The sequence below is a fragment of the Pseudophryne corroboree genome, chromosome 9 (assembly GCF_028390025.1).
Source record: "Pseudophryne corroboree isolate aPseCor3 chromosome 9, aPseCor3.hap2, whole genome shotgun sequence".
Lineage (NCBI taxonomy): Eukaryota > Metazoa > Chordata > Amphibia > Anura > Myobatrachidae > Pseudophryne > Pseudophryne corroboree.
The window spans coordinates 332,269,411-332,294,031 of NC_086452.1; the positions used below are offsets into that span (position 1 = coordinate 332,269,411).

At 45.0% G+C, this 24,621-nt stretch overlaps 1 protein-coding gene across 1 annotated transcript in view; it reads right to left on the reverse strand.

Annotated features, from left to right (window-relative positions):
* Positions 1-24,621, reverse strand: part of MICALL1 (MICAL like 1) — a 98,494-nt gene that overhangs the window by 35,782 nt on the left and 38,091 nt on the right. The window contains exons 3-10 of the mRNA XM_063940566.1: positions 24,041-24,182; positions 23,892-23,959; positions 20,942-21,093; positions 18,410-18,756; positions 16,298-16,361; positions 15,854-16,176; positions 15,145-15,575; positions 13,309-13,443 (exon numbers count right to left, since the gene is read on the reverse strand). Of these exons, the coding sequence (XP_063796636.1) occupies positions 13,309-13,443; positions 15,145-15,575; positions 15,854-16,176; positions 16,298-16,361; positions 18,410-18,756; positions 20,942-21,093; positions 23,892-23,959; positions 24,041-24,182 (1,662 nt within the window). The remainder of the gene's footprint in view (positions 1-13,308; positions 13,444-15,144; positions 15,576-15,853; positions 16,177-16,297; positions 16,362-18,409; positions 18,757-20,941; positions 21,094-23,891; positions 23,960-24,040; positions 24,183-24,621) is intronic.

The window sequence follows — 24,621 nt, forward strand, 5'->3', positions numbered from 1 at the left end:
TTGGAGGATAGACCAGAAGAGGTGAAGGACGGAACCACAATCTCCTGGTTAAGGTGAAAAGATGACACCACCTTAGGCAAATAACCAGGGCGAGTTCGAAGAACAGCCCGGTCATGGTGAAAAATCAGAAAGGGTGGACGACAGGATATAGCGCCTAAGTCCGACACCCTCCTAGCAATAGCCAACAGAAAAATGACCTTAAGCATAATGCATTTAAGGTCCACAGACTCAAGAGGTTCAAATGGAGACTCTTGAGGGCATTCAATACAACAGACAGATCCCATGGAGCCACAGGAGGGACATAGGGAGGCTGAATCCGTAGAACACCCTGAGTGAAAGTGTGAACGTCAGGAAGACGCAATTTTCCTCTAAAACCACTCCGACAAGGCAGATATATGAACCTTAAGGGAGGCCAGATGAAGGCCCAAGACTAGGCCTTGCTGGAGAAAAGCCAAAAGTCTCGATGTTTTGAAAGTATATGCATCATAATTCTTAGCAGCACACCAGGTGAAGTAAGAATTCTAGACCCTGTAATAAATCCGAGCCGAAGCTGGTTTATGGGCTTTCAACATAGTTTGAATGACCGCCTCAGAGAATCCTTTTGCTCTCAGGAGTGATGCTTCAAGAGCCACGCCGTCAAAGCTAGTCTGGCCAGGTCAGGGTAGACACAAGGGCCCTGAACGAGGAGGTCTGGGCATTGAGGAAGTAGAAGAGAACGCTCTATCGAGAGACCCCGCAGGTCTGAGAACCAACGCTGGAGTGACTAGAAGTAGTACTTCTCCTCCTTGCTTGAACTTCCGTATTACCCTAGGCAGGAGTGACACTGGAGGGAACACATATGGCAGCCGTAAGTTCCATGGAATTGCTAGTGCATCCACGAACGCCGCTTGAGGATCCTTTGTCCTTGCTCCGAAGACCGGAACCTTGTGATTGTGTCGAGACGCCATCAGGTCTACATCTGCTAGGCCCCACTTGTCCACTAGGAGTTGAAAGACTTCGGGATGAAGACTCCACTCTCCGGCGTGCACGTCCTGATGATTGAGGAAGTCCGCTTCCCAGTTGAGGACTCCCAGAACGAACACTGCCGATATGGCTGGCATATGGCGTTCCGCCCATTGGAGAATTCTTGACACTTCCATCATTACCATGCGACTTTGAGTGCTGCCTTGGTGATTTATGAACGCCACCGTGGTGGCATTGTCTGATTGTACTTGAACAGGCCTATTCTGTACCAGAGGCAGGGCCAGGGTCAACGCATTGAACACTGCCCGCAATTCCAGAATGTTTAATCGGGAGGAGAGAGTCCTCCTTGGTCCACCGAACCTGGAGAGAGTGTTGCTCCAACACCGCGCACCCAACCCCGTAGACTGTCATCCAGTTGGAGATCCAGAAGGGACGGCCCCTGCTCAACTGTTGGTCCTGTAGACACCAGTTCAGTGACAGACAATCCTCCAGAGTCAAGGAGATCATTTGAGACTTGATCCAGTGAGGCAGGCCGTTCCACTTGGAAAGGATTAATCGTTGCAGAGGGCGGGAATGAAATTGAGCAAACTCTACCATGTCGAATACCGACACTATGAGGTCTAGTACTTGCATCGCTGAGTGTATTGACACTCTCTGGTGAAAGAGGAAGTATATGATCCTGTCCTGAAGTTTCAGGACTTTTTCTGGAGACCAGAACAATCATTGGTTGTGTGTGTCCAGCAATGCCCCCAGGTGCACCATGCTCTGAGCAGGAACCAGCGAGGACTTCTTCTCTTCATGAGCCACCCGTGGGCTTGTAGGAATTGGACTGGCAGTTCCAGATGACTGAGGAGAACCTCTGGGGAGTTCGGCAGGATCAGGAAGTCGTCCAGATACGGCATGATCCTGACACCCTGACGGCGAAGAAGAGCCGTCATGACTGCCATGACCTTGGTGAAGATCTGATGAGCAGTGGCCAGTTCGAAAGGCACAGCCCGGAATTGATAATGAAGGTTGCCAATAGCAAACCGCAGATATTGCTGATGCAACATGGCAATAAGTATGTGCAGGTAAGCATCCTGTGTGTCCAAGGATACCATATATTCCTTGGGCTCCATAGCCAGTACAATACGGCGCAGAGTTTCCATACGGAATTTGGATACCCTCACAAATGTGTTCAAAGATTTCCGATTGAGTATAGGCCACGAGGACCCATTTGGTTTCGGGACTAGAAACAGGGTCAAATAGTAACCCCTTCCTCTTTGAGACAGAGGTACCGTTACAATCACTCCAGTATCTAGGAGAGATTGTACAACCAAGTGTAGAGTTTGTGCTTTCAGTGGCTTGAAAGGGATAATCATTGAGCAGAACCGTTGAGGGGGTGTCTCTTGAAAGATTGCGTACCAGTGAGACAACTTCCCGCTCCCAGGCATCCAAAGTGGTCCTTAACCAGGCCTGGGCGAACTGCAGAAGTTCCCCCAGGGGGAGGCCCGCCCCGTCATGCTGCAGGCTTGTCCTGTTTGGAAGCAGACTGACAGGCGGCCCAAGATTGCTTAGACTTGGGCTTGGTGGTTTTGGAAGTACGAGCCGGTCTCGGATACGTCTGACCCTTTGCTTTACCTGGAGGTCGAAAGGAACGAAAAGTGGTACTCTTAGCCTTCAGAGCAGACGGATTAGTACTTGGGTGAAATGCAGTCTTGGCTGTTGCCAAGTCAGTCACAATCTTGTTCAGATCCTCCCCAAATAGTACATCCCCCTTAAAAGGAAGCATCTCCAAGGTCTTTTTGGAGTCCAGGTCCACTTTCCAAGACCTTAACCACAAAATTCAGCGAGCCAGGATAGACGTAGTAGACGCCTTGGCCGCCATTACACCAGCATCAGAGGCCACCTCCTGAATATAGTGAGAGGCTGTAGTAATATACGACAGATATTGTCTGCCATAGTGGGTCTATGTACAGCACCGGTAAGTGTGTAGATAGACTACAGGCATCCCTCCACACGCTTATCCGTCGGTTCCTTCAGTGAAGTGACAGTGGTGACAGGCAGAGTAGAAGACACCACTAGACAGGCGACATGAGAGTCCACCAGCGGTGGAGTTTCCCACTTGTTACTCAACTCCGCAGGGATAGGATAACGAGCCAATATCAATTTCGACAGGGAAAATTTATTTCCTGGAGAAGACCAGGCTTCCTGGCGTATGTTAATTAAGAGGTCAGAATGAGGTAAAACTACTTTACCAAACTTCTGACGTTTAAACTTATCAGGTTTCTGAAACGTCGCAGGAGGTACAATCTTATCATCCATCTGGAGAATCAGCTTGATAGCCTCCACTAGTTCAGGAACAACCTGAGTTGTAGATTCCTCATCAGAAACAACTGTATCAGTATCTGAAGGATCAGTATGATCTCCATCCTCATCGGAAGAATCATCCGAAATATTAGTGGATTGTGAGGAAGAAATGGCCCGCTTAGAGGACCCTTGGTCCCAGTAGGGCGAGGGTTAGGTTTGTGTTTAACCAAGGACTAATTTAATTGCTATAACTGGGATGACCGAGTATCCGCCCATGGCAGATTAACTACAGGGACAATGTGTGGCTGTAATGGCACAGGAGTTCCCACAGGGGGCGTAAGTCATGTTACAAGCGTAGTCGGCATATTTGAAAATGCAGCCCAAGTTGGATCCTGATTTGGCACAGGGGCTGCGGTCAGACTGGAAGGTACAGAGATACCCAGTACCTGAATTCTCAGCAGAAATTCTTTCCTCAGGTAAATCCGTGGCGCCAGCACTGCATGATGCAGGAGCATCTGCGGATTTCCCGCCCTGTGTAGCAGACATTATTGGGAATGTAGTCTTAGGGCGTAACAGTACACTATAGCCAGACAAAACACAATACCTGACAAAAAAACAGTGTTATGTGACCACAAATGCAGAGCACAAACAGAGGATTTAAGCAGTATGAGGTGACTGAAACACATAGTGAAAAATACAAAACAGTATATCCTGTGGAACACTATATGGTATATGAGACCCTGACGCACTTAGCCCCCTAGGGTACAGAATATAGTGATAGCAATATGTGTGATACACAGAATAGAAACCACACAACAGCTATAGGCACACACAGTCACCGGTACAAATGCAGAAATTATTACATATAACTAGTGATGAGCGGGTTTGGATCCTCGGGATCCGAACCCGCCCGAACGTCAACTTTTTTTTCACGGGTCCGAGCGACTCGGATCCTCCCGCCTTGCTCGGTTAACCCGAGCGCTCCCGAACGTCATAATCCCGCTGTCGGATTCTCGCGAGATTCGGATTCTATATAAGGAGCCGCGTGTCGCCGCCATTTTTCACTCGTGCATTGGAAATGATAGTGAGAGGACGTGGCTGGCGTCCTCTCACTTTGTTTCAGGGGGCTGCAAATATCTTTATTCTGGGGACCAGCAGTATTATAGGAGGAGTACAGTGCAGAGTTTTGCTGACCAGTGACCACCAGTATTATACGTTCTCTGCCTGAAAAACGCTCCATATCTGTGCTCAATGCGCTGCATATATCTGTGCTCACACTGCTTTATTGTGGGGACTGGGGACCACCAGTATATTATATAGGAGGAGTACAGTGCAGAGTTTTGCTGACCAGTGACCACCAGTATTATACGTTCTCTGCCTGAAAAACGCTCCATATCTGTGCTCAGTTTGCTGCATATATCTGTGCTCACACTGCTTTATTGTGGGGACTGGGGTCCACCAGTATTATATAGGAGGAGTACAGTGCAGAGTTTTGCTGACCAGTGACCACCAGTATTATACGTTCTCTGCCTGAAAAACGCTCCATATCTGTGCTGCATTGTAGTATATAGTAGGAGTACAGTGCATAATTTCGCTGACCACCAGTATATAATATATAGCAGTACGGTACAGTAGGCCACTGCTCTACCTACCTCTGTGTCGTCAATTATAATATCCATCCATACCTGTGGTGCATTTCAGTTTTGCACAGTTTGCTGACCACCAGTATATAATATATAGCAGTACGGTACAGTAGGCCACTGCTCTACCTACCTCTGTGTCGTCAAGTATACTATTCATCCATACCTGTGGTGCATTTCAGTTTTGCACAGTTTGCTGACCACCAGTATATAATATATAGCAGTACGGTACAGAAGGCCACTGCTCTACCTACCTCTGTGTCGTCAAGTATACTATCCATCCAAACCTGTGGTGCATTTCAGTTTTGCACAGTTTGCTGACCACCAGTATATAATATATAGCAGTACGGTACAGTAGGCCACTGCTCTACCTACCTCTGTGTCGTCAAGTATACTATCCATCCATACCTGTGGTGCATTTCAGTTTTGCACAGTTTGCTGACCACTAGTATATAATATATAGCAGTACGGTACAGAAGGCCACTGCTCTACCTACCTCTGTGTCGTCAAGTATACTATCCATCCATACCTGTGGTGCATTTCAGTTGTGCGCAGTATATATAGTAGTAGGCCATTGCTATTGATACTGGCATATAATTCCACACATTAAAAAATGGAGAACAAAAATGTGGAGGGTAAAATAGGGAAAGATCAAGATCCACTTCCACCTCGTGCTGAAGCTGCTGCCACTAGTCATGGCCGAGACGATGAAATGCCATCAACGTCGTCTGCCAAGGCCGATGCACAATGTCATAGTAGAGAGCATGTAAAATCCAAAAAAATAAAGTTCAGTAAAATGACCCAAAAATCTAACTCAAAATCGTCTGAGAAGCGTAAACTTGCCAATGTGCCATTTACGACACAGAGTGGCAAGGAACGGCTGAGGCCCTGGCCTATGTTCAAGGCTAGTGGTTCAGCTTCACCTGAGGATGGAAGCACTCCTCCTCCTGCTAGAAAACTTAAAAGAGTTAAGATGGCAAAAGCACAGCAAAGAACTGTGCGTTCTTCTAAATCACAAATCCCCAAGGAGAGTCCAACTGTGTCGGTTGCGATGCCTGCACCTCTTTTTTCTTTCATTTTTCTTTGCATCATGTGCTGTTTGGGGACTATTTTTGGAAGTGCCATCCTGTCTGACACTGCAGTGCCACTCCTAGATGGGCCAGGCGTTTGTGTCGGCCACTTGGGTCGCTTAGCTTAGTCACACAGCTACCTCATTGCGCCTCTTTTTTCTTTGCATCATGTGCTGTTTGGGGACTATTTTTTTGAAGTGCCATCCTGCCTGACACTGCAGTGCCACTCCTAGATGAGCCAGGTGTTTGTGTCGGCCACTTGGGTCGCTTAGCTTAGTCATCCAGCGACCTCGGTGCAAATTTTAGGACTAAAAATAATATTGTGAGGTGTGAGGTGTTCAGAATAAACTGAAAATGAGTGGAAATTATGGTTATTGAGGTTAATAATACTATGGGATCAAAATGACCCCCAAATTCTATGATTTAAGATGTTTTTGAGGGTTTTTTGTAAAAAAAAAAAAACGAATCCAAAACACAACCGAATCTGACAAAACGCGTCCGAATCAAAAACACGGCCGCGGAACCGAATCCAAAACCAAAACACAAAACTCGAAAAATGTCCGGTGCACATCACTACATATAACCAATAAAACTGCACTGAACTAGTAATACTACATATAGAGATGTATGTATACAGATATAACAATGCACAGTAAAAATAAGATTTTACTTACCGATAAATCTATTTCTCGTAGTCCGTAGTGGATGCTGGGACTCCGTAAGGACCATGGGGAATAGCGGCTCCGCAGGAGACAGGGCACAAGAATAAAAGCTTTAGGATCAGGTGGTGTGCACTGGCTCCTCCCCCTATGACCCTCCTCCAAGCCTCAGTTAGGATACTGTGCCCGGACGAGCGTACATAATAAGGAAGGATATTGAATCCCGGGTAAGACTCATACCAGCCACACCAATCACACCGTACAACTTGTGATCTGAACCCAGTTAACAGTATGATAACAACGAAGGAGCCTCTGAAAAGATGGCTCACAACAACAATAACCCGATTTAGTTAACAATAACTATGTACAAGTATTGCAGACAATCCGCACTTGGGATGGGCGCCCAGCATCCACTACGGACTACGAGAAATAGATTTATCGGTAAGTAAAATCTTATTTTCTCTGACATCCTAGTGGATGCTGGGACTCCGTAAGGACCATGGGGATTATACCAAAGCTCCCAAACGGGCGGGAGAGTGCGGATGACTCTGCAGCACCGAATGAGAGAACTCCAGGTCCTCCTCAGCCAGGGTATCAAATTTGTAGAATTTAGCAAACGTGTTTGCCCCTGACCAAGTAGCTGCTCGGCAAAGTTGTAAAGCCGAGACCCCTCGGGCAGCCGCCCAAGATGAGCCCACTTTCCTTGTGGAATGGGCTTTTACAGATTTTGGCTGTGGCAGGCCTGCCACAGAATGTGCAAGCTGAATTGTACTACAAATCCAACGAGCAATAGTCTGCTTAGAAGCAGGAGCACCCAGCTTGTTGGGTGCATACAGGATAAACAGCGAGTCAGACTTTCTGACTCCAGCCGTCCTGGAAACATATATTTTCAGGGCCCTGACAACGTCAAGTAACTTGGAGTCCTCCAAGTCCCTAGTAGCCGCAGGCACCACAATAGGTTGGTTCATGTGAAAAGCAGAAACCACCTTAGGGAGAAATTGAGGACGAGTCCTCAATTCTGCCCTGTCAGAATGAAAAATTAAGTAAGGGCTTTTATATGATAAAGCCGCCAATTCTGACACACGCCTGGCTGAAGCCAGGGCTAACAGCATCGTCACCTTCCATGTGAGATATTAAGTCCACAGTGGTGAGTGGTTCAAACCAATGTGACTTAAGGAACCTCAAAACAACATTGAGATCCCAAGGTGCCACTGGAGGCACAAAAGGAGGTTGTATATGCAGTACCCCTTTTAACAAATGTCTGAACTTCAGGTACTGAAGCCAGTTCTTTCTGGAAGAAAATCGACAGGGCCGAAATTTGAACCTTAATAGACCCTAATTTTAGGCCCATAGACAGTCCTGTTTGCAGGAAATGGAGGAAACGACCCAGTTGAAATTCCTCTGTAGGGGCCTTCTTGGCCTCACACCACGCAACATATTTTCGCCAAATGCGGTGATAATGTTTTGCGGTTACATCCTTCCTGGCTTTGACCAGGGTAGGGATGACTTCATCTGGAATGCCTTTTTCCTTCAGGATCCGGCGTTCAACCGCCATGCCGTCAAACGCAGCCGCGGTAAGTCTTGGAACAGACAAGGCCCCTGCTGGAGCAGGTCCTTTCTTAGAGGTAGAGGCCACGGGTCTTCCGTGAGCATCTCTTGAAGTTCCGGGTACCAAGTCCTTCTTGGCCAATCCGGAACCACGAGTATCGTTCTTACTCCTCTCCTTCTTATGATTCTCAGTACTTTTGGTATGAGAGGCAGAGGAGGGAACACATACACTGACTGGTACACCCACGGTGTCACCAGAGCGTCCACCGCTATTGCCTGAGGGTCCCTTGACCTGGCGCAATATCTGTCTAGTTTTTTGTTTAGACGTGACGCCATCATGTCCACCTTTGGTTTTTCCCAACGGTTTACAATCAGGTGGAAGACTTCTGGGTGAAGTCCCCACTCTCCCGGGTGAAGGTCGTGTCTGCTGAGGAAGTCTGCTTCCCAGTTGTCCACTCCCGGAATGAACACTGCTGACAGAGCTATCACATGATTTTCCGCCCAGCGAAGAATCCTTGCAGCTTCTGCCATTGCCCTCCTGCTTCTCGTGCCGCCCTGTCTGTTTACGTGGGCGACTGACGTGATGTTGTCCGATTGGATCAATACCGCCTGACCCTGAAGCAGGGGTTTCGCTTGACTTAGGGCATTGTAAATGGCCCGTAGTTCCAGAATGTTTATATGAAGAGATGTTTCCATGCTTGACCACAAGCCCTGGAAGTTTCTTCCCTGTGTGACTGCTCCCCAGCCTCTCAGGCTTGCATCCGTGGTCACCAGGATCCAATCCTGAATGCCGAATCTGCGGCCCTCTAGAAGATGAGCACTCTGCAACCACCACAGGAGGGACACCCTTGTCTTTGGTGACAGGGTTATCCACTGCTGCATCTGAAGATGCGAACCGGACCATTTGTCCAGTAGATCCCACTGAAACGTTCTTGCATGGAATCTTCCGAATGGAATTGCTTCGTAAGAAGCCACCATTTTTCCCAGGACCCTCGTGCACTGATGCACTGACACCTGGCCTGGTTTTAGGAGGTTCCTGACTAGCTCGGATAACTCCTTGGCCTTCTCCTCCGGGAGAAAAACCTTCTTCTGGACTGTGTCCAGAATCATTCCTAGGAACAGAAGACGTGTCGTTGGAATCAGCTGCGATTTTGGAATATTTAGGATCCACCCGTGCTGACGTAACACTATCTGAGATAGTGCTACTCCGACTTCTAACTGTTCCCTGGACCTTGCCCTTATCAGGAGATCGTCCAAGTAAGGGATAATTAAGATGCCTTTTCTTCGAAGAAGAATCATCATTTCGGCCATTACCTTGGTAAAGACCCGAGGTGCCGTGGACAACCCAAACGGCAGCGTCTGAAACTGATAATGACAGTCTTGTACTACAAACCTGAGATACCCTTGGTGAGAAGGGTAGATTGGGACGTGGAGATAAGCATCTTTGATGTCCAGAGACACCATATAGTCCCCTTCTTCCAGGTTCGCTATCACCGCTCTGAGTGATTCCATCTTGAATTTGAACCTTTTTATGTAAGTGTTCAAGGATTTCAGATTTAAAATTGGTCTCACCGAGCCGTCCGGCTTCGGTACCACAAACAGCGTGGAATAATACCCCTTTCCTTGTTGTAGGAGGGGTACCTTGATTATCACCTGCTGGGAATACAGCTTGTGAATGGCTTCCAGAACTGCCTCCCTGTCGGAGGGAGACTTTGGCAGAGCAGACTTCAGGAACCGGCGAGGGGGAAACGCCTCGAATTCCAGTTTGTACCCCTGCGATACTACCTGTAGAATCCAGGGATCCACTTGCGAGTGAGCCCACTGCGCGTTGAAATTCTTGAGACGGGCCCCCACCAAGTCTGAGTCTGCTTGTAAAGCCCCAGCGTCATGCTGAAGACTTGGCAGAAGCAGGGGAAGGCTTCTGATCCTGGGAAGCGGCTGCATGGTGCAGTCTTTTTCCCCTTCCTCTGCCCCGGGGCAGAAAGGAATGGCCTTTTGCTCGCTTGTATTTATGGGAACGAAAGGACTGAGTTTGAAAAGACGGTGTCTTTTTCTGTTGATGTGAAGTGACCTGGGGTAAGAAGGTGGACTTTCCAGCCGTTGCCGTGGCCACCAGGTCCGAAAGACCAGCCCCAAATAACTCCTCCCCTTTATACGGCAATACTTCCATATGTCGTTTGGAATCCGCATCCCCTGACCACTGACGCGTCCATAACGTTCTTCTGGCAGAGATGGACATAGCACTTACTCTTGATGCCAGGGTGCAAATATCCCTCTGTGCATCACGCATATATTAGTAATGCATCCTTCAAATGCTCTATAGTTAACAATATATTGTCCCTATCCAGGGTATCAATATTTTCAGTCAGGGAATCCGACCACGCGACTCCAGCACTGCACATCCAGGCTGAAGCGATTGCTGGTCGCAGTATAACACCAGTATGTGTGTATATACTTTTTAGGATATTTTTCAGCCTTCTATCAGCTGGTTCTTTGAGGGTGGCCGTATCAGGAGACGGTAACGCTACTTGTTTAGATAAACGTGTGAGCGCCTTATCTACCCTAGGGGGTGTTTCCCAACGTGTCCTAACCTCTGATGGGAAAGGATATAGTGCCAATAATTTATTAGAAATTAGCAGTTTTTTGTCAGGAGAAACCCACGCTTTATCACATACCTCATTCAATTCATCTGACTCAGGAAAAACTATTGGTAGTTTTTTCACCCCCCACATAATACCCTTCTTAGTGGTATTTGTAGTGTCAGAAATGTGCAATGCTTCCTTCATTGCCGTGATCATGTAACGTGTGGCCCTACTGGACATTACGTTCGACTCATCACCGTCGACACTAGACTCAGTATCTGTGTCTGGGTCTGTGTCGACCCACTGAGGTAACGGGCGTTTTAGGGCCCCTGACGGTGTCTGAGACGCCTGGACAGGCACTAATTGATTTGCCGGCTGTCTCATGTCGTCAACAGTTTTTTGCAAAGTGTTGACATTATCACTTAATTGTTTGAACACGATCATCCAGTCAGGTGTCGACTCCCTAGGGGGTGACATCACTAACGCAGGCAATTGCTCCGCCTCCACATCATTTTCCTCCTCATACATGTCGACACACACGTACCGACACACAGCACACACACCGGGAATGCTCTGATAGAGGACAGGACCCCACGAGCCCTTTGGAGAGACAGAGGGAGAGTCTGCCAGCACACACCCAGCGCTATATATATATATATATATATATACAGGGATAACCTTATATAAGTGTTATTCCCTTATAGCTGCTGTTTATATTGTCATTTGCTGCCAATAGTGCCCCCCCTTCTCTTTTTTACCCTGATTCTGAAGCAGGACTGCAGGGGAGAGTCAGGGAGCCGTCCTTCCAGCGGAACTGTGAGGGAAAATGGCGCTTGTGTGCTGAGGAGATAGGCTCCGCCCCTTCACGACGTCCTTATCTCCCGCTCTTTTGTGTAAAAATGGCAGGGGTTAAAATACATCCATATAGCCCAGGAGCTATATGTGATGTATTCTTTTGCCACCTAAGGTATTATCATTTATATTGCGTCTCAGGGTGCCCCCCCCCCCAAGCGCCCTGCACCCTCAGTGACCGGAGTGTGAAGTGTGCTGAGAGCAATGGCGCACAGCTGCGGTGCTGTGCGCTACCTTAGTCTGAAGACAGGATTGTCTTCTGCCGCCGATTTCACCGGACCTCTTCGTCTCTTCTGGCTCTGTAAGGGGGACGGCGGCGCGGCTCCGGTGACCCATCCAGGCTGTACCTGTGATCGTCCCTCTGGAGCTAATGTCCAGTAGCCTAAGAAGCCCAATCCACTCTGCACGCAGGTGAGTTCGCTTCTTCTCCCCTTAGTCCCACGATGCAGTGAGCCTGTTGCCAGCAGGACTCACTGGAAATAAAAAACCTAAATTAAACTTTTATTCTAAGCAGCTCAGGAGAGCCACCTAGCCTGCACCCTTCTCGTTCGGGCACAAAAATCTAACTGAGGCTTGGAGGAGGGTCATAGGGGGAGGAGCCAGTGCACACCACCTGATCCTAAAGCTTTTATTCTTGTGCCCTGTCTCCTGCGGAGCCGCTATTCCCCATGGTCCTTACGGAGTCCCAGCATCCACTAGGACGTCAGAGAAACTGGTGTATATCACAGAATACTTGTACTAAATATTCATATAGTAGTGCACTTGTTCTTAACTAATGCTGTCTAAACGACATGTTGAATACTTAAGTACATGCACAGTGCTGATGATGCAGGCGGCTTTACAGAGGAGACAGTGCCCAGCAGTCCCAGGATCAGCGCAGCTATGTGAAATGGCGCCCAAATGCTGACAGGAAGTGAGGGAGAGAGATAAATGCAGCTCCAGAGCAGGAACACCTGCTGTAGATGGACTTCACCATCAGGTACTATGGAGCCTATAACAAATGGATTTTTGGAAATCCGATCTGTGCTCCCTGCCCTGGTGGATATAGTGGGGTCCTTGCACGGCCACAGTGTCCACGCCAGCGGCGCAGCCCGTCTCCTGGGACCGCGACCGGATCGCGATTTACCGGCAGGTCCCACCTAGGGGACCCTCTTACCTCCTCCCTGAAGTGCGGCCACGCGATCCAGGAGAGCAGCAGCGGTGATGTGTGCCTGATTACCGGAGCGCCTACGCTGTGAGTACCCAGAAACCAGGCCGCGGGAGTATACAGTGCCACTGAGGGAGGTGATGGAGCCGCAGCACAGAATGTCAACATGACATACACAGCATCTAATGCTTGTGCTGCGGCCCTTGAAGTCTTCTAAAAAGCTCTTTTCAGGGCTGCCTAGCGCAGCCTCCCCTGTTAGTGACCTGCACTGCAGGCACCAACTTACAAACTGAGCTCCAGTGCCTGGAGGCGGGGCTAGAGAGGAGGCAGTGCAGTGCATCCTGGGAAAAGTCAAAGTTTTAGCCTGTTGGTGCCTCAGATCAAGATCCAACTCTACACCCCGATGTTATTCCCTGTGGAATCCCAGTGTACCCGGCTGCAGAAAAATAAATTAATAATAATAATAAAGGAATGAATATAATCTAATAGAGGATATACATAGAGGATTACACTCTTAGAGTAAATAGCAGATAAGGAATGAAGTGCTCTCTGCCTCACCTTGCGTTTGATAAGAGGGAACCCATGCCCTGGGGCAGGCGGACGTGCCGGTTTGGGTCCTTTCTTTGTCTTCCTGTTGGTCGGAGAAGTAACTGGGGAGGACTTTCTGTTAAAGGGGTTCTCTTTGCATAGAGCCTGAAAGTATAGTCAGACAGTGAGTGGCAGACATACATCACCAAGTTGTTTTCTTTACCACAAAATAGTAGCTTTATTTGCATAAGTGATATGTATTACTGTGGTAACAGATGTCTAGCCAACAGCGACATAGCACCCACGCGCTGCCTGTCACAGCAACAAGCACTTGCCAATAATAGGAAAGGTGTTCCAACCGCTACTCCAGTCACAGCAGATGTCTATGTTTTGTATGTTAAACAAGGCTAGCTACAGATTTCTGTAGATACAATGAGGGGCCCTGTGTGCACCAAGATTAGGTGCTGCGTGTGGTTTTTAATAATCATCTAGTTTATTATGTGTAGCTTTAGCTACGTGTGGTTCTTAATTATAGATATGCAAATCTATGACTAACAGGCATGCAACCATATGTGAAAAACAACAATAGCTTTACTGAGGAGTCTATATGGAATCTGTTTCCTTTGTGCTCTACAGACTTTCAAAACTGAAAGCTTTGGGAAGTACAAGAAAACTGAACAACTGAATTTCTGGAAAGTTTCCATGTGAAATTAACCAAACTCTTTGCCTATAGAGGTGTTCCCAAAAATGTTTTGAATCGAGACACCCTAGAGTATCAATTTTTTCAACGTACCTTCAGGATAAAAGATTTTTATTGATAAATGTGGAAAAAAAATATTACATTATGTAAACTGTGCCTACTGCCATCCTTGGGTTCAGTTATGTGGTGGTGTACAGTTGTGCTTCGGATTGGCAGCCACTAGCACTGGTTTTGCCTATCACTGTGACCATTAATAATTTTATTTGGTCCTTGACCACCAGCCCGTGGCACCCCTGGAAGAGCCTGGCAGCACCCCAGGGTGCCTAGGCACACAGTTTGGGAACCACTGGCCTATAGGATAAATAATATCATTAAGTATTGGTTTAGGAGAACATACTGACCTGCCTGTGTTGTCAATGTGCTTGGCTACCCCAATGTTTAACCTTTTATTTAATTCTTCTTAACCTGAACTGCGTTACCCCACACGCTGTTATTCTGTCATTATTACCATTAACTTTACTTCTATACTGTGACGTCTTGTTCTGGTTATGTCATGCATCAATCAGTTTTGTTGTCAAATTAAACATTTTTAAAAATACAAATGTATCAGTCAAGATTTGGAAACTTACCCAACCTGGAGTACTTCATTCTATTACATACTCATTAAGCACAACAATAAAATGTGACTATAAAAAAACCTAAACATTCTTTGAGTTTTATTGTGACCCTTTCCACAGCCATACAGACCCAAATTTGAAACTCTTTGTGTAACACCTCTTGGTATCTTCTACGAATGGTTGAGGTCAATCCTCTAATTTTAGTGTGACCATGGGGGGAGGAAGTGCGAGCGAACCAAACTTCGTTAAGGTCAGGTATGATTTAACTGTAACCTTTATATACTTGTTTGTCGTGTCATCTTTGTGGGCCTACCAACGTCCGTTTTTTTTTTCCCTGGATGACCATATGACTACCTGTCAGTGCTACACTTAAGCTTAATCAGTCTTTTGTATTCCTGCATGTTGTACCTTCTTAGCTGCAAATAAGCACATATTTTATTGTACCATGTACAGTACATTGCTTCAATAAAATATATACTTCAAAAATAGAATGCGACTATAAGCTACGATTTTTAAGCCTAATGCTCCCATACAAGCGGTTACACTCACCTTTGCTTTATGTTTGATTTCTGGAGAAGGTGTTGTTAGGTCTGGATCAGGTGGTTGTGGGGCTGGTCGGCAGGGACTAGTCCTCAGACTATCACAGGAAGAGTCTCTCTTTGCTGGGGACAGACTTCCCTGCACTTCACTTGTATTGGCGAGGTCGCTGGATGAGGAGAAGCTGGTGTTGGTGGATAGATTACTGGGATCATGGCTATTTGTGGAATGGCTAAGGAAGTCTGGGCTCTCCTGATTTGGTGGTCCAGATGTGGTGGGTGAGTGAATGGTTGGCTCAGAGGAACTTTTCGCAACACTCCCTAACTCGTGGCCCCTTGCGGCGGGTTCTGTGGGAAGGCTCTCTGTGCTTAGAGCTGGGGAAGGGCTTCCTGAAGGAGGCTCTGAGTGTGAAAGGCGGGAGGCTAGAAGACCAGAGTGATGAGCTAGAGACAAACAAATAAATAAATACTGAGTGGTCTATAGTGTTTAAGCTACAACAAAATAACTGGCAAGCTTGCAGCAATACATGACCAACCAATTTTCAATCATAATGGAGAACTGGAGAATTTACTTGCAAGTAACAGAAACAAAACTAGTTCTATCAAGTGGCAAATTTTTGTCTCAGGTATAAACAAAGCAGGATTACAATTAATTATGAAGATAGCTAAATCCCATCATGTTTGGTGAATGAGGTGGTAGGAATGCAGTCTGTCTTTCTTACCCAATGGAGAAGCATTTGGTGCTTTGGGTGCTGGCCTTTTGTGTGCCTTAGGGCTGCTGGTTGGGGTGATTCCATACCACGGATGGCCTGGCTTTAAAGTATTCTCACTTCCTTCTCCTTCGTCCTCTTCCTCAAAAGGGTTGTATTGCTTGGACTGTGATGGACTGTGGTTCGCTATATCTTCTGTTGACATGTTGTTCTTTTCTACATCATCCTGCTTCTGTAGTGTGGATGGAGGTGGTGGGGCAGCTCGTTTTTTCACATCCGTGGCAGGCACCAAGGAAATCCAAGGGGGATCTTTATGAGGTCTTCCTTCATCCTCCCTAAAAGAAAAAGAAAAGCCACATGATGTCAATGTGAAGGTATAGTGTATTTGGACAAGTAAATGCTTCATATATTCTCTCTGCACCAGTTAGATATTTCCTGTAAATAATGGATATTTACCCCTCAGAAGACTTCTGTCTGCCTCTTGGCTTAGGGACAGGTGGAGTTAGTGCATGCTGTGAACCTATAAGGTAAGAAATCAAATTTAGAAATCACATCACAATTGCACGTTATTTATATTATATGTATATACACATAGGGGGAGATTCAAATGTTTGAAAAGTCAGTTGGGAGTCTGTTTTTTCCTATCTAATAGACAGGAAAAAAAAGACACCCAACCAACTTTTCAAACATTTGAATCTCCCCCTTTATATATAAACATTGGATCACTGGGGTGAAGCACAAAATACGTAGACGTGGGAAATCCTCAGTCCAACATTAGAATACAAATTGGAATACACTCACCAGATTAGTAAAAAAAATCCTTTTAAATGGATGCATAGAGACATACCTCTATGCCAATCTAATTAAAGGATTGTGTCTACTAGTCTGGTGAGCGTATATATATATATATATATATATATATATATATATATATATATATAATGTGCGGTGAGCTAAATAGCTCAGGAGGGACTGGCTAGCACCAGAGCCAGGTTTACGTGCAATATATGAGCCAAAGTGTAGATCTGGCCATTATACACAGGTGCAGCAGTATAAACTCCTGGAAATTTGGTGAGTTTTGATAAGAGATGTGTGGAAAAGTTAGCCAGGTGAGGCACTGCCTCACCTGCCATAGACTTTTTACTTCAGAGATTTGGCTATAAAAATGTTTAGCATAACACAAAGAAGATATTTCAAACATATTCTTTGTATTTTTCATATACTTTATACAGTCAAAACTCTGGCTCAAACATTAGTATGATAGGAGACGGGAAAGGCTCTGCCCCACGTATATATATATATATATATATATATATATATATATATATATATATATATATATATATATATATATATATATATACATATACATACACACACACACACACAGGTTGAGTATCCCTTATCCAAAATGCTTGGGACCAGAGGTATTTTGGATATGGGATTTTTCCGTATTTTGGAATAATTGCATACCAAAATTAGATATCATGGCAATGGGACCTAAATCTAAGCACAGAATGCATTTATGTTACATATACACCTTATACACACAGCCTGAAGGTAACTTTAGCCAATATTTTTTATAACTTTGTGCATTAAACAAAGTGTGTCTACATTCACACAATTCATTTATGTTTCATATACACCTTATACACACAGCCTGAGGGTCATTTAATACAATATTTGTAATAACTGTGTGTATTAAACAAAGTTTGTGTACATTGAGCCATCAGAAAACAAATGTTTCACTATCTCACTCTCGCTCAAAAAAGTCCGTATTTCGGAATATTCCGTATTTCGGATATTTGGATATGGGATACTTATATATATATATATATATATATATATATATATATATATACATACATACATACATACATACATACATACATACATACATACATACATACATACATACATACATACATACATACATACATACATACATACATACATACATACATATATATATATATATATATATATATATATATATAAGGCATTGATCCTCTGCACTCCCACTCCAAGGTCTGGGAGTGGCAAGTGCACGGGATCGATGCCTTTAGTTTATTCAATTAATTTTGTGATCACATCTTCTCATGCACTCCAGTTATGTCTCATTTATACAATGTGGGTCAGCTGGTTTCCTAGATGTTTTACCTCAGATATGCTTGCTAACGGTCTCATCTTTAAAAGTCTGTGTGCTGATGAGCTATAAACAAGTAAGCATATCTTAAGTTTAATTCTAAGGGGGGAGATGTACTAAGCCTGAAAAGTGATAAATTTCACAGTGATAAACTGCCAGCCAATCAGCTCCTAACTACCATGTCACTGGCTGTGTTTGAAAAATGACAGTTAGGAGCCGATTGGCTGGTACCTTATCACCGTGATATTTATCACTTTTCAAGGCTTAGTACATCTGGCCCAAGGTGATAGCAACTGCCATGATTATAATTCTGAATGATACTCGTATATATGTTATGAACAAAATGTAACCATCTGGCTGCTATTGCTTTACTTTCCAGTGCTGTGCTTCTTTACCATGTGTGCATAATTGTATTATCTTACCATTAGTAATACTTATTGGTCTTGCTGGACTGTGCCCAGCTGCTGCCCGTGCTCGTGGTAGAGGCTGAGGGACCACATCACTTATCCTCCTAGGTGTTGGCACTGGTCGGTTATCTGGCACACCGTCAGCTTCAAGGTCTTTCTGAGGTTTGTTGGGAAGTGGAGGTTTTGGTGGAGTGCGCGGCTTGGAAGGGGGTTGGACTTTGTTTTGCACAGAACTTTCATCGGCAGACTCAGGACTACTAATACCTGTCCGAGGCGGATAGTGGTGAGTACACACAAATGTGCCAGTGTCAGGACCAGGACGGTATGAACCAGGAAGCAGAGTGCTGGAGCATTCCTTACACCTTGAGGTATGTGAAGGCAAAATAAAGTGAATTTGCGTTTAACTTACACACAAAACCAATTCCAAGTAGCAATTGATAGGCACAGATGGAGGTGGTAAAGTTTCTCTAACCCAGATTACACTAACAAAGTCCCAACAAGGGACATAAAATCCCAGTTTAGCATACAGTGGTGGAGTCATTCATTTGTCAAAGTTCCACAATAAAAATGTAAATTGGATCCTAGTCTGAAGCATTCTTTGGATGCAGCAGCGCTGTGAAAATATGATAATGCCACAGGGGGCACCTGAGTGAAAAATACGCCTCCTGTCGACATCGCAGATCAGAGTGCTGTGTCCTAAGAAGATAGGATCACCGACACCCTGAGGTTACTCAGATTGGCCCTTACAGCTCCGTAGACGAGGCCAGGAAGATGCAGACCCTGGCCTCAACGTTCCGAGATACCAGGCATGACAAGCCCGTTTTCCAGAACGGAGGCCGACATTGCCCCGACACGGCCGCAGTCTATCAATCAATCAAGTTGTTGCTCAGGGGACAGTGTGTGCAACAACATAGGACCAGATCTGTGCAGGCGCCCCACAATTGGAGATGTACGCAATCCATTGGGTTTACATACATCTCTGAATTAGGCTGTCCGTTCTAATTTCCAATGATAATATGCAACAAATTTTTGTACCAAGAATTGTTATCCAGGAAATAAAGAAAAGTGAGACCAATGTGGAAACCAGTATTTAGGCCTATTCTGAGGCAACAATGCACTTTTACCCCCATAAATAAGACAGTGCATCCAGAATTGCATCACACTTCATGGATTGGAGAGGCCAGAAGAGCAAATCAGCTCTTTATTCATATTTTATGGGTCTATGCACTAAGCCTTGAAGAGAGATAACGAGGACGGAGATAAAATACCAGCCAATCAGCTCCTGTCATTTTTCAAACACAACCTGTAACAACGCATTTAGGAGCTAATTGGCTGGTAGTTTATCTCTCTCCTAAGCTTCGTACATAGACCACAGTCACCAAAACAGAGACAAAAATTTGATATGTAGATGAACTGGGGTGAATAATGGCATTCAGCAAGCCCTGTGTATGCCATTTACATTTCCAGTTCTATACGCTGCCAATGGCCTACCCTACTAAAGTACAGTAGGCTATTGACCACCTAGATGTGTTTACTTCTTCACATTTTGGTTAAACAGATGAAATATTAGGAACGACAGCAAACATAGTAAAACAAAATGAAAAATAAAGACTAGGCTCTCACTTTAGGAGATTACACCTTCATTAGAATAGTCAAAAGATATAAAAGTCTCCTGTAAGGTGGGCAGCACAGAAGAAAGCCCCAGAGATGGTCTTCCATCAGCACATCCAAGGACTGACTGGCCCAGGAACGCCCACTGGCAAACCAATGATACCCTGATACATGAAACACTTACAAACAGTAATGTCTCAAAGGTTCAGGTAGCAGCATGAGATACATGGTAATTGAAACCTGTTCTAGAGTGCAGTATACACCCTTCCAGAAACCACTCGGAGATGCCAGTGAGTGGGAAGAATTATTCTGACCAGGTCTATCACAGATAAAATAATCAAGCATTAATCCTAGCAGTCAATCTAAATAACAAATCTCTACACAGCCAAGTGTAGTAAACCTTCTTGATAACTAAAAGTGTCCGAGACCAGCATCATACCTCTTAATACAGAGGAGGTGCTGTAGAAATGGAGTGTGCCAACTTCCTGGTTGGAGAAGGCTTATGCAGGTCATACATCTGCGGGCCAATTCCCTGTTCTTCTGATGCTGAGCGGCACACTCAGAGATTCGCCAATTTGCCTGGAGATTGGCAAAACGTTGCATGTTAAAAATCCTGGGCTCGACGATTCCAATAACTTTTGGGTGGAAACTGGCGAATCAAGGATTTCCAACATGCTGGATTTTGTCAATGGCCCGACTTGGCCATCATCAAAACGGGGAATTGCAGCAATTAATCACAGATGTACGTACCCCATTACACTAGGTGTTTATTACAACTTTGTTGGAGAAAGTAATAAAATACATAGCACAACAAAACAAAAACAAAAAAAGCAAGGTGCAATAGGGGAAAAAAATAAATAAATCAACAACAAGGGAAGAGAAAGGATACAAGGAAGGAAAAACAGGACATGCAAGAGTAACGTGTGTAACACATACCTGAAGCACTGCCGGTGGTAGAGCTTTCCCTCTACTAGGTACCTCTGTACAAGGTGTACATGTTGCTGGCATAAGGCACAGGTGCTGCTCAAAGCTGCACGACTGGCAGCATTGGTGGTAACTGTGGCAGCATTGGTGGTATCCTGATTTTCCTAAATATGAAGTCACATACAAAGGTATTAGTTTACTCAATCTGCTTGCAGCTAGTGATGCATTGTAACATGGGATCTTGTTTAAACTCCATGTGAAGGTGCATCACATTGCTAGCAGAAGCAGAGGTGACAAGCTACAAGAAACAGGGCTAGGAAGCACAATATGCACTTGGATCAAAAATTGGTTAGATAATAGGGAGCAGCGCGTTGTGGTTAATGGATCTTTTTCAAATTGGACTGAAGTGCTAAGTGGTGTGCCGCAAGGCTCAGTATTAGGACCGCTATTGTTCAATATTTTCATTACCGACCTAACAGAAGGTCTAGAGAGCATGGGGTCAATTTGCAGATGATACCAAATTGTGTAAGGCTATAAATACGGAGGAGGATGCTGAGTTGCTTCAGAACGACTTAGTTAAATTAGAAGCATGGGCAGCAAAATGGAGAATGCGCTTCAATACAGACAAGTGTAAGGTAATGCACTGTGGTAACAAGAAAAAAAAATAACACCTACATATTAAATTGGGTAAAATTAGGGGATTCTGTACTGGAAAAGGACTTAGGTGTCCTCATAGATAGCAAACTAAGCAGCAGTACCCAAAGTAGGACTGCAGCAAAGAAGGCTAATATGATATTAGCATGCATAAAACAGGGAATCGATGCAAGGGACGAGAGCGCTATACTACCGTTATATAAATCACTAGTGAGGCCACACCTTGAATACTGTGTACAATTCTGGGCACCATACTACAAAAAGGATATCCTGGAGCTAGAAAAGGTTCAGAGGCGGGCGACCAAACTAATTAAGGGCATGGAGACGCTGGAATACGAGGAAAGGCTTGCAAGACTGGCATGTTTACACTGGAAAAGAGGAGACTAAGAGGGGACATGATCAACATCTACAAATATATAAGGGGACAATACACATCTTGCGCAGGACCTGTTTTTGGTTAGATCAACACAGAGGACTCGTGGACACCCGCTCAGGTTAGAGGAGAGGAGATTCCGCACAATAAGGCGTAAACGCTTTTTTTAGGGTAAGGACAATACGTGTTTGGAATTCCCTGCCTGAGGGAGTTGTAATGGCGGACTCAGTCAACACCTTAAGAAAGGGTTAGATAAATTCCTAATGGATAAGGATATGCAGGGTTATGGTGCTTAGTCATGCACTATAGTTACTATAAAAAGAGGGATAAAACATAACGGCAGACATCAGCATCAGTCAAAATTTTAGACCACATAATCCTGCATAGGAGACCACAAATAGGTTGAACTCGATGGACAACTGTCTTTTTTCAACCTTAGATACTATGTTACTATGACAATAGGTGACATCACCACACTATGGGGCAGATGCATTAAGCCTGGAGAAGTGATAAAGCAGTGATAGTGCAAGATGACAATGCACCAGCCAATCAGCTCATAACTGTCAATTTACATACTGGAGCTGATTGGCTGGTGCCTTATCACCTTGCACTTATCACCACTTTATCACTTCTTTATGCCTTCTCCAGGCTTAATACATCTGCTCCACAGTGAGTGGAGATTCCATGGCCACAGTATACCAATAAGCACCAGCACTATGATCATCTATTGGAGTTACAGGACTCTTGAACATATCAGTGCTCCCAGTGAAACATCAGGGCAAGTACACCCACAGGCAGCAGTATGGGACTTATGCTGGGTACACACTGATCGATATGTCATCCGATCTGGTGGATCGGACTGACACATCACTAACATCGATCTATATCGGGCTGTGTGTATGCCTGACATGCGGGTGGCTGTGGTGGCTGCACATCAAACCTGAAAATATCTCTAGCATCCTGTAGTATGCTAACAAAGGACGGAACATGATCATTCTATCCTTCACTGACATTGTTCCAGTGTGTACGGCCAATCTGGGCTGCCAGGCATTCATTCCGATGTTGGAATGAATGCCGTTGCTCAAGTGTGTACCCAGCTTTATAGTGCAAACATGTCTGCCAACCACAGGCTACCTAATAGCAAGTGTGGAAATTATTGTACTTAATTCATCCATTGGAGATCCGTGACGTATGCAGATTTATTGGGACAATTGCAACATTGTATAGCAGGTGCTCTTAAGATAAGATAATGAGTAACCCATCTTTAGGAGTACAGATATATGGTGACTGAGAAATCATCATATACTATTATTCCTACCCCTTTTCTAATTACTTCAAAAATCCGGGTTTTTGTACGTGATTTAACATCAGCCTGGGATTTTGGTCAATGTAAATGCATACTATTCGATACAAAGTCCCGGGATTCCGATCCTGCTCTTTACCAAGGTCGGGTTGAGACCCGGGAATTTGCAGTGTTATAGACCCAACAAATTCTCAGGTCATCATTGGAAAAGAGTTATCATTAACCTTGTGAATGGACCCTCTATATGTTTTGTTTGCATATTTTAAAAAGATTATAGGTGGGTACACACTAGACGATATATCGTTCACATCATTCAGTGTGCATGCAATATGTCAAGCGCTTAGTCAGAAACGTCCCCCGTCGGACCTGCTGTAGGTCCTACGGGCGTCATCACCAGTGAAGGCCATGCTGCCCCTGCTCCCCCCACCAGGTTCCGATGCTGACAACATCGCGCTGGGTTCACATCGTCTAGTGTGTACCCAACCTGTGTGTAAAAAATCATCTGACGGTTCAACATGGTAATTTTTGGAAAGCTATAATTTCTTATGATTGAGATATTACGCATTCACACTAAGTTATCTAGCACTGCTTTAATAATTATTAGAAGCAGTATTGTACAATTTATTTTGTACCTGGGGAACTGTATTTTGACTGTTTTCAGTTTCCGATGGGGAGGTCTGTGTTATCTGCGGAACTCCAGCTGCAGAGTGGAAATAAATGAGTGGTTAGGAATTATATTTTACTAGGTGACCTCATTCATCACCTCCTGCAGTGCGATCACCTGGATTGGAGTTGCGGAAATGGTTGTAGTACTGGGATACATAGGTCATGATGCTGAGACGGTCTGGCACTTTCATAGACACCATGTCTTCTGCATCGAGCAATGCTGGGATCCCCAGCTCATGTTCTGCCACCTGAAATGCCTGAATAAGAGAAGTGAGGAAGGAGGAGACGAGAAGGTCATGACATATACTGTATGCTGGAGATTTATCAAAGCTTGGAGAGAGAGAGAGAGAGAGAGAAAGAAGTACCAACCAATCAGATTCTAACTGTAATTTTTCAAACACAGCCTGTAAAATGACAGGAACTGATTTGTTGGTTCTTTATATCTCTCCGTGGTTTGATAACTCTCCCCCATTATGAGACAAACAGATGGATTGCAGGTTGAAGAGCTAGTTTATTTGTTAGACTCATATGCCTACAGACTACATCATGCAGCACTATTTTCCTAGGCTTGGTATCACGTCTGTGTGTGAAACTGCTTGAGAAGAGCAGTGTTCAGCCTATAACGCCCCAACTTGATTAGGGTATACAGGAAACACTAGGAAGGAAGTAAGATAAAGACAGAATTGTGAGACACGC